Below are 11,349 nucleotides of genomic sequence, written 5' to 3' on the forward strand. Positions count from 1 at the left end.
TTGAATAATGGTGGCCTAGTTTTCGTTAGCTTGCATCAAGATAGCAGCAAAAAAATCACTGTTGTAATTGGTAGTTTGACATGATAAATTTTCCCACCTTTAAAAAAAATAACATAATAATTAAAAAAAATGCAATATTCTTCCTAAATACTTGATTTTTTATTTTGAATGTTATTAGCTAATAATCTTAAATATTACAAACAATTTCTCTTTATATATATAAAAAAAACATGAAAATAAATAATGGAGTCTTTACCCAAATCTACGTAAAATCAAATTCAGTTTAAAAAACGTAAATTAGAAGTTACAAAATATTAAATTTTCAGTTCATTGACCACTTATCCGGTTAGCCTCTACGCTATTAGAAGGAAAGTATTTATGAATACTCATCCGGTTAGCCTCTACGCTATTAGAAGCAAAGTATTTATTTTCATAAATGCAGCCCTTCCTCTCCACTTGCGGTCTGATCTGAACCAGTAAAACTGGCTTAAAACCTAAACCATGTCCCATTGAACTAAAAGCATTCTGGGACATTACTGTAAATACAAGAAATTAGTTCAACCCAAGAAATTATTCACCCCAATAAATTACTGTATTTGTTCACAAGAAATTATTTTAACCCCAAATACAAGAAATGAGTTCAACCCAAGCTCCCTAACCCAACTTAACTAGCCCCTAGTGAATTCACCGGCTTATCCTTCTTCTCAGGAAACGCAGGCACTATTATGATGCACTGTCACAACATTCATGCCATTACAAGGGCACAGGAGAAGTCTTCGTAGAGGTTGAAGAGGCAGAGATCCCACCAAATTTCCATGACCAAAGGAGGTGAACACTTGAAGTATTTATTCTGTTTTCCTGGTTTAGCATGATGTCTTGAATTATCTTTTCTACATGATTCCTTTTTCTGTGTAAATTTTTCTCTGTTCTCTTACAGGGTTTTCTTTCCCCCTTTTCAGATATGTCGGGCATTATAATGTTCAAGAACCAGTTGCAGGAATATGTGCAGAAAGCATCCCTGCCCAAGCCTTCTTACAAGACTACACAAGAAGGGCCTGCCCATCGGCCGAAATTCACATCAACTGTTATTGTCAATGGGATCAGCTATGTTTCTCCTCCCTCAGATTTCAGGAACCGCAAGGCTGCTGAGCATGCTGCAGCGCGAGTTGCTTTAGAGGAGTTGGGTTTCGTTCCTAATCCACTGGTAAGTTCTCTGTACCTGCATCTTAAGACTTACACTCATGCTCTGCAAATTCGTGAGTGTTAACCCTCCTCAGCCTGGCAAATGCAGCTGCTTGCTTCTTTGTGGTATTTCCAGCGTTTTCTTTCTGCTTTGTGAGAATTCCAGGGCTTTCTGACAGTTTTACCGGCAGCCTGCCAGCCTGAATTCGAACTTGGATCATCTTCACGACAATCAGTCTGAGCTTCCACTAAACGACAAGCACAATGGGTTCTTAAAATAACTTGCAGTGGTTTATTGTATTTCATGAAGTGAATACTTGCATTTGTTTATTATATTTCATGAATTGAATACCAATGGCTGTCCAAAATCTTCTTCTGTAGTAAAAGATCATATAAAAATAGAGACTTTTGTGTAGAATTTATACATATGAGAAATAGAGATGCAATATGTCAGGGAATCAAGACCCCGAATTTCTTAGGGTTTTGTTTTGAATACTAGCACAGACACATAAACCCGGGTCTGATTACACCTCGAAGTTGTGAAGCCCAAGGTTGCATATGTGGTGTTTTACGATTTGATACATTGGCCATTTCCGCAGACTTGTGAAGTGGGTATACACATGCTCCATCTTCACAACCTCGAGATGGACATTAGAGGAAGGTTTGGACGATGGGTTTATGTCCATATTCTATATACTCAACGCACTGTCTAATTTAATGAAATGTTACATACATGCACATACATTGGACAGTAATGGATCGCACCCACCTCCATTCAGACTGTAGAATGCGCCTAGCTTCATACATTGAAAAGTAGTGGATCACACTCACCTCCATCCAGACTGTAGAATGTGCCTATCTTCTTTAGGTGCAATAAAAATTATTGCACAATCAACCAGGAATTTTGATAAATGTCATTATTTATCCTCTTGTGTGGTTTTGTTTTCTTATTCTATATACCCAAAGCACTTGTTAAATTCAATGAAATGTTAAACCACAGATACACATGCACATATCCTCTTGTATAGTTTTATTCTATATTAAATGTGATGGATTACACCCACCTTATCACACCTACCTTCACCCAGACTGTAGAATGTGTAGTTCGACCAGACTGTAGAATGTGTAGTTCGAATAGGGAAAATGAGGAAAGAAAGAAAAACATTTAGTTATACATTGACCAAGAAAAGCATATAACTGATTGGAAAACTGAATGCACACACACAAGAAATAACACAAGATTTACGTGGTATACCACTTGACAGGGTGTCAAGGAAACATCCACGGGGCAAGGGATTGTATTCTCTATTCAATCAATAATGATTCCCCATGATTACATTTCTCGGGCATTTACTAGTTTTATACAAGCCTCCTCCGTTACATAACAGTTGTTTCGGTATAAAACTAACTAGTAGTAACTAATACAATTATTACTCGTATCTACATAATTCGTTGTCAAACTTCCAACAAAATGCACCTTGGATCTTGAGGTGCAATAGAAATTGTCACATCCAATCAGTGTCTAAATTCAAATGTTACGCCAGAGATGCACATGCACATACATGAAAACTGATGGATCACACCCACTATCACCCAGACTGTAGAAATGTGCCTGGCTTCATTAAGTGCAATAAAAATTGTTAGGAAATCAACTAGGCTTTCTGCTACATACCATTATTTATCCTAGTGTATAGTGTTTTATTTGTTAAATTTCAGATACAGGAAGCAGTTGACATTCATGTTGACAAACTTCTGTTTCTCTTGTTTCAGAATGCTTCTACTCATTATGAAACTCTAAGAATACAAAATTTGAATGCATTCTGCTGAACAGTCTTATCCTTTTCTAACATTAAATCGATTTGCAAATGTTCTTTCCAATATTGTTCCATTTAGGGCAGTTGCAAGCTATGCTTAGAGTTGGCCCATTTAAGTGTACAACTTAATGGTTTTCTTGATTGCTTCAATTTTGGGTTACATGTGGGTGTTGGTAGCATTTTACGTCTGACGTTAAGGTCATCTACAATGGAATTTTTTTGCAGATTTGTTTCTTGAGTTTGATCTCTGCCTTCAATAATCTTCTTTTCTTTTGTATTTTGAAAGTTTACATGCACCTCAAAGATACTAGAAACTAGAATTGTTTCTGCCCTTCCATTGGTTTTTGTTTCGACCTCCCAGGTTAACACTTCTAGCTATCAATGGGCATACATTTCTATGAGCCTTATGTTTGTCAGGGTTGAATTCACTTTGTAAGATTGATTGCTTCTCCTCAGGATTATACTTGATCCGCATACTCTGGTCTTTACCTTGCTAGTTCTATTCTCTGATTCATCTATCAAAGCATACATATGCAGTTCATAAAGGTTTGGTTCTAAAGACGAGGCTGTTCTGTTATGATGCTGATATTTGAAATCTGTCCTGTTTTCTTCAGGATTCTCCTAGGTAGCTAGAAAAACCTAGATTTTTCTTAAAAATGGCAGTGATTGCTTTTAAAAACTAGCAAGGGGCCTTGGATTATTGGTCAGATTGATGGAGTGTTGAGCCATTTACTAGGGTTCGTTCCATTCTAACTGTACTCCACTCCACCCTAACGCAATGCTGGAAATGGACGAGACTGGGTGCAAGTCCCAGGCAAATATGGTTGAGTAAATACCCCTCAGACATGGAATCCAAGCTGGAAATCCCTGTTATGAGTTACTGTCCCAATGGACATGTTTCTGGAAGCTTTTTGCAACAAAAAATAATTGTATATTTGTCATTTAGCAAAGTAGCCATTCATTCTATCTCTGTCATTTAATAAAGTAGCTATTCATTCTGTCTTTGTCATTTAATAGGTAGCTTTTCTGTCTTTATTTTTTAGAAACACAAGGTACATTTTTCTTTCTTGCCTTCCAGACAAGAAGGCAAGCTTGTTCATTCCTTTCCTCTGGTGCAACACTTATGCTTAAATTACACTATAAATGATCATAGACAGCCATTTGTGTCAAATGCCATGGTGATGTGGAAATATAAAATCCCTGCTAAATAGTGAAATGCAGTTATCTTTTTTCGTAAGTTTTCTTGAATTGATGTATGCTCATTCTGTAAAAAAGAGTAATTGGAACTTTGCCATAGCTCCTTCTTTGAATGCTGTAATGGCAATGCTCAGGCATTTTATTTTCTGTCATGCCAGCATGAGATGGGACGATATAAGAATCTGCTTCAGGAGTATACACAAAAGCGTAGTTTACCACTTCCTAACTATCGCTGCGAAGGTTCTGGAAAGTTGCATTCGCCAACTTATGTATGTACTGTTGAAGTCTCTGGGATTGAATATACCGGGGGTGCTGCAAACACTAAAAAGGAAGCACAAACGAACGCTGCCCGAGTAGCCTTACAGGCACTTGAAGCACAGGCTGGTGGGTTGCTACATATTCTGTTATGTGAATTATTTTACCTTGCATGTTGCTTTGATGATACTGTTGTTAATTTTTTATTGGGATACTAATGTATGACAGTCATATTGCAGATGATTCTGTCTCTCAGGGCACTGTACCTAACATTTTTCCCTCTCAGGGTGTTGGTTCTGTTGTTTTGACTTCTCCAGTTGAAGCCCCTCCAAGAAAAAGGGATAGAGGAGTACAATCAGTCTCCGAAGAGAATGAGACTGCCAAAACAAAACAGAAGATAACAGCGAGTAATTCTATGCAAATTGAAAATGGTCAGGGAATGCCAACTGTTGGGGATCCACAGTCAGCACCTGTAAAAGAATCAGAGAAGCATGCCCAAACAGAGTCTTCTCAGATGCAGCAAGACCGAGTAAAGGTGGAGGGTGAAGTTGCACTTCAAGCGGGAGAAGAAGGTTCTGAGAAGCTTCAACATCATGAAGAATGTAATCCACTCCTAAGACTCACTTGATTCCTCCCCGCAACAACTAATGATCTATCTAACGTTATATCACCAGATTGTTGCGAAAAGCATTTTGACCGCTCTTCATTCATTCAACGGACTTATGTTGTTTAGGGCTCCAAGGCCTTGCCAAATTGGGACTTGCATATGCAACAGTTGCACTCGGCCTCCACCTCCATTTTTGGAAATTAGGATGTGTTTTTTCTTTTGTATATTTAAAAAAAAATTCAAGTCGCTGGGTGGCAATACACACAGCTATTTAATGTTTTTTATTTTCATTTTTGGCACACGTAAATGTTTAATAAAGAATACCAAGTTTTTTATGTAGCTCGATGTTAGTGGCATAGATTGTTGAACTCTTTTGTCATGACCTTAGTAAATGCTGTATTCATCACTATCAAAATCTCGATTTAACATGTTAAGCTTTTACTATCTTATTTTAATTCTTAGGTCATATTGATAATGAGAATCCCAATATAGGCAATGATTTTGATGATATGTAGGTATTTGTTGTGGCATGATTTTTTTGGATGCTAGAGGCTATCTAGAGTCTCTTTGTTGATGTATTTTTGGTTTAAAAATGGATTGCACTGGGTGTTATTTTGGTTTTATGTATCTAGATATATATGAGAGAAATTTTGCATATTTGTGTATAATGGTGTGGGTTTTTATGGATGCAAATGGTATGTATATGTTTTTTTTTTTTTTTTTGTGAGTTTGAATATTTATACATGTTTTGATAGATTTTTTTGGTCTTTTTCCCTTTTTTTTTTTCTAATTTTGATTCAATTACCACTTTTGAAATTGACCGGTTCCATAACCAATCGGATTATAATTTCATTGGCTGATTTAAGCATCAATAATACCAACTGTAGCTCTCAACAACCCAATACCGATTTCCACAACGGAATACATTAACCAAAATATAGCAAAATTTTAGATGCAGAAACAAATATCCAATTTCTTTTGTATGAATTATGGATAAAAAATATATATCCTGCAACTCTGCATACATGAATATATATGGTTTTTCTTCCAAATTTATATATATATATATATATATATATTCAATTTATCTGTTGTCCAATTTTTATTTATTTATTTTTGTTTTCTTTTGGTGTAGTTCTCATTTTTAAAGTCAACCAGATAGATGGCCAATTCATTTCTAATAACAATAGCTAACATAAACATCAATAATATTAATTAGAGCTCCCAACAACTCAATACCAAAATACACACCAGATTACACTAATCATAATATAAGAAAATTTTAGATCAAGAAGTAAATTTTGTATGATTTATTGATAACATTAAAATATCTAATGACTCAATATTAAAATTTAATATGATTTTCAAATATAGAAATGAATATAACATATAACATATGAATAACATATTATAAATCATTCTACATATAGTTAATTTAAATTCTTACCCTATACCTCACCAATAGTGATCAAACAAGGAAGCATCTTTATAAATACACTGGAAATTGGGTGAAAATTTGATAAGGATTTGCATACTATTTACCAAAATTTATTAGTCCAGGTGTGGAGCCTTGAATGACTCTTTGATAGGACCATTCGCCATGACAAGAGTATGCCAATGAATCAAAGTTGTCATCATTGTGTTGCCCTGTTTGTTCTTCATAGCTACCTTTTGAAGGTGGAAACATATAGCCTGTTTGTTCTTCATAGCTACCTTTTGAAGGTGGAAACATATAAATAATTAATAACAGTTTGGTTCAGATGCAAAAGTGAGGCAGTGAATCTTGGAAGCTTGGAGAATGATGGAGTTTGTAAATGATTCTCAGACTTTTTAATGACTAAGCTAATGAATTTGAGATGTTTTATGTGCTTGAATTGGTTAATGTTCTTGGGAGATTGAACATGTGCCTTTTACAGTGTATTTATCTTGAAGAAGGAATGTTAATGATTGGTTCATTATCTTTCATGTTATTGGTTGGATACCACATTATTTTCATCCAATTGATAAGATAAAAAAACAACGAACTAATAATTGTTTTGAAAAATATCTAGTATGAAGGAAAACTAGTCCAACCCACTTGATCTGGAAGGCAAAAGAATGTGTCATATTTAAATGTGTAACTCCCCTAGCACCATAGGGACCTACATTCCTTAAGAGGGTCTATCAAAGGAACCCATACCATACCTTCATCAATATTTAAGGAGCTCAACTATTTCGGAGTTTTTACCTTCACATGACCACTAACTCTCTCAATAAACACTAACTATTTGGAGTACCTAGACAACATATGACACTCCACACTAAAACAATGACTCATTCCTATCTGGGCATAGGCCACAATCGAGAATCAATGGAAAAAACCTCAAGTCCTTAACCTATATGTCCTTCCACTGAGAACTCGAAGATTCAACTAAATCTTAAACTTCTTATACCCATAATCCTCTAATCAATGTTTTAATTGCAAACTATACTTAGTGAAGTGGTAAACAATAAGGAAATGAGAAATACATTCACCTTAAGTGGTAACAATAAGGAAATGAGAAATACATTCACCTTTTTCCCTATGGAGAAAACTTAGAACAGGGCCATTTTGAGCTCTCTTATGGAGTACTTCCCAAGTTGGAACCTTATTCTCAAGATCTATCTAAAATAAGTGTTTTATTTTATAGGGAGCCTTGAGTTTCTAAAGTTGCTTCCACCACCAGGGTAGCTCAAGTTGCATATCATTGGAAAACATGTATTTCCTAGATTTACAACATAGCTTACTATCAATTGAATTCCCTTGCTACTTTGATTTATCTTGTTGGGGTCTAATTTAACACTAATTAGGACCAAACCTTTCAGGATACGCCTTCCATTGCGCTACCAAGACACCATTCAAACCTAGACCCTTTGGACATTTATTATCGTATATCCATTGTGAACTCTACTAGTGTGCACAAAACTCTTTAAGAAAATGTATATTTTAGTTTTTGAGGTGTGTTTTAATTTCCGTGACAAAATATGAGAGGCTTTGCATCCTACCCATGTGTTGTAACATTTTCTTAGCAAAAGGATTCAAATAGAATCTTTTGACCTCTCACAATATTTTGGGCATTGAAAGGATGTAGCAGAATGACATATTCTTCTTTCGATTTGTTTTTTGGCATTTTCGAATGACATATTCTTCTTTCAATTTGTTTTGTGGCATTTTCTTCATTCTCATTGCCTTGATCATACCCCTTTCATTTATGCTTGTGATGCCTTGAAGGTTGTATGGTAGCTATCCTTTATATAAAAGGTTCCATTATATTGTCATACATGATATAGTTTGAGGCAACATAATGAAGACAAATAAATATTGACAACAAACTTATTGCTTTCAGATGAAGTGGAGGAATAATAGTAATAAAAATTGGGAATATTTAAATGGCATACATTTATGTCTTACAAATTTGACTTAGATTATATGTTTAAGGAATACATTTTAATCAATCAAGCAACTTGAGAATTTTGAGTCTCACACAAACATGCCAATGTCACACAAATATGCCAAATTTCCCAGATTCTAATCTGTACGCTGATCAAGCCAAGAGGGATCAAATTTGTCAAGGTGAAAACGTTTCCTCAAGTTTTGCACCCAAAAAAAGAGATTTAAATATCGAACTTGAGGAAATGTTTACACCTAGATAGATTTGATCCCTCCAAAACTTGAGGAAAGGTTTGCACCTCGAGAGATTTGATCCCTCTTGTTGCTTGATAGATCCGGAGTTAAGATAGATCTAAGTTGGTTTAAGTAATAGTCCAACATAGATCCATCTTTAATTATGGATCCAACATGAGCCGAGAGGGATCCAATTTCTTCACGTGTAATTTTTTTTATGAACTGATATTATTTAAATATTTTGTATAGTTTATTAAATTTTTTTTTTGGGCTAACATGAGTAAAATTTCAACTTTGATGATGGAAGGATAGGGTTACACATCATAACATCATAATGGAGTGTAGAATGAACCTCTTAAACTCAATAATTATACAAAAATAAAACACAAATTTTTAGACATATGGAGTATAAATACATGAGTCAAAGTGATTAAAATGGCATTCCATAAAAAAAAAATAAAACACAATTTTTTAGACATATGGAGTATAATCAAAGTGATTAAAATGGGATTTCCTAATTTTCTTTTGAAAACTTCAACTATGTGACATATAAAAATATAGCTTAACTTTTCAGACATAAGGACCATTCACAAAAGCTTCAAAGAGTGAAGTTAATATATTTTCATTAAAACACTCTCACAAAAACTTTAAAGAGTGAAGTTAATACACTTTCATTAAAACACTCTCATGTCGGAGAAAAAAAATAGAGGTAGTTTCGGTCTGAGAAAATAACTTTTGTTTTTATTTGTATTTTTAAGTTAAGAAATTATAACTAATGAAGTTAACAAAATTTTCTTTTTTTTTAAAACTTATTTTATTTTTAAATTAAGGAAATATTACTAACAAGGTTATCAAATTTTTTATTTTTTATTATTATTTTTTTAATTTTTAAAATTTTTCCTATAAGACACTGATACAAAAATAAAGCCTAATTTGGTGTTCTATAAGGGAAGACTTACCTTTACCAATAATAGTTGCGTGTGAGATTAACAACTCAAAGTCTTAATCCCTAAATCACTTCATGAATCTTATGTGTCTATATATAGCTCTCACACAAAATTATTCAAATCTGAAATTTGGCACAACAACTTGACCCTTGGTTGCCTATAAAACACTTCCATGCTGGAAGACAACAATAATTATACAAATCTAAACACTAAATTTTATAGATACATAAATCAAAATCATTGAAATGAGATTCCCTAAAATTTTTAAAAAACTTTACCTATAATACACTTTGATACGAAAATAAAGCATAATTTTTCAACGAAAACACTATAGATAAATGAATCAAAATCATTGAAATGGGATAAAGAGAAAATAACTCTTTATTTTGTTTATTTTTTAAATTAAGAAATTATAATGAAAAATGTTTTATCAAAATTTTCCCTATGTAAAAAAAAACACAATTGCTTATAAGATACAATGTTGGCCAACAACAATAATTATACAAAAGTAAAGTCTAATTTCTAGACATAAAGACTAGATAAATAAACAAAATCATTGAAAAGGGATTTCCTTTTTTTTTTTTACTTTGTCTATAAGACACTCTAATACAAAAATATAGGTGATTTTGGCTTGACAATTTTATTTTATTTACACAAACTATTGGCAAAAAACTTAAAATATAATTTAAAAATACTAAAAACAAAGAGAAAATAACTCTTATTTTTTATTTTGTTTTTTAAATTAAGAAATTATAATGAAAAGTTTTATCAAAATTTTCCCTTTTTCTTTTAGACTTTGTATGGTGTTCTCCAGAGGAAGGCTTACCTTTACCAATAATAGTCACCCGTGAGATTGTCAACTCAAGGTCCTATTCTTGAATTGCTCTCTAAATTTTCTGCCTCTATATATAGCTCTCACACAAAAAGATTCAAATTTGACATCCCTGAATTGCTCTCTGAATTTTCTGCGTCTATATATAGCTCTCACACAAAAAGATTCAAATTTGGCACAACAAATTTACAATTTGTTATTTTTATGTGTGGAAAATTCATTAGAATTTTATGCCTTTAAATAGGTCACCTTACAGAAGAATACCATGGGGAAAAACCATGAGATTGGAAAAACCTTGAAGTGTGAACACTGTGATTCAAAATGTTTACATAAAAATAAATTGACTATTTTATTTTAATTAAGTAATTTTAATTTTTTATTTTATAAACTAGATTAGAGAAGAACACTATAGACAAAACCATAGGTGATGAAAACCATAAGTTAAAATATCTCATAGTAGTAAATTGACTATTTTATTTTAATTAAATAATTTTATTTTTTTTATTCTATTTTACTCTTAACAACGATAAGGGTCCAAATACCGCACAAAATACATCTTCATTTAACAGCGAAGCAGATCTCCTACACCAAAATTCTTCTCCGACTATCTTCAAAAGGATGAACACAATAGATCGTGTAGCTAAGACACCAATGTCTCAAGAATCAGAAGAGATGAAGGAGACGCAAGATAAAGAAAGTTGGAAGACCATAGAGAAAAAAAAGAAACCTACAACACCAATCTCGCCAAGAAAGACGAGAAGCCACACAATTAGAAACTAAGAAAGAAAATTATAGGTCTGATAGACCAATTTGATCTAAGTGGACGTTAACCACCATCATCATCATCATTATTATTTCTTATTTTATTATTT

The 11,349-nt window shown here is 33.3% G+C and overlaps 1 protein-coding gene across 1 annotated transcript; it reads left to right on the plus strand.

The window, feature by feature from the left end:
- The first annotated feature begins 431 nt into the window (after positions 1–431).
- On the plus strand, positions 432–5,394 carry LOC149252469 (double-stranded RNA-binding protein 3-like). Its single transcript, XM_089459710.1, has 4 exons — positions 432–828; positions 960–1,204; positions 4,352–4,577; positions 4,688–5,394. The coding sequence occupies exons 1-4, from the start codon at positions 816–818 to the stop codon at positions 5,074–5,076; spliced, it is 873 nt and encodes a 290-aa protein (XP_089315836.1). The 5' UTR covers positions 432–815; the 3' UTR covers positions 5,077–5,394.
- The last annotated feature ends 5,955 nt before the right edge of the window (positions 5,395–11,349 follow it).

Source organism: Pinus tabuliformis, chromosome 7 (genome assembly GCF_031772625.1).
Source record: "Pinus tabuliformis cultivar Carrire ecotype Pingquan chromosome 7, CPIR1, whole genome shotgun sequence".
NCBI classification, from domain to species: domain Eukaryota; kingdom Viridiplantae; phylum Streptophyta; class Pinopsida; order Pinales; family Pinaceae; genus Pinus; species Pinus tabuliformis.

What these genes read in the sequence shown, in the direction of transcription:
- LOC149252469 (XM_089459710.1), top strand. An exon ending in GTTTCGTTCCTAATCCACTG is followed by an intron (nt 1,205 to 4,351) that starts GTAAGTTCTCTG and finishes CTGTCATGCCAG; the next exon opens with CATGAGATGGGACGATATAA. An exon ending in GGCACTTGAAGCACAGGCTG is followed by an intron (nt 4,578 to 4,687) that starts GTGGGTTGCTAC and finishes GTCATATTGCAG; the next exon opens with ATGATTCTGTCTCTCAGGGC.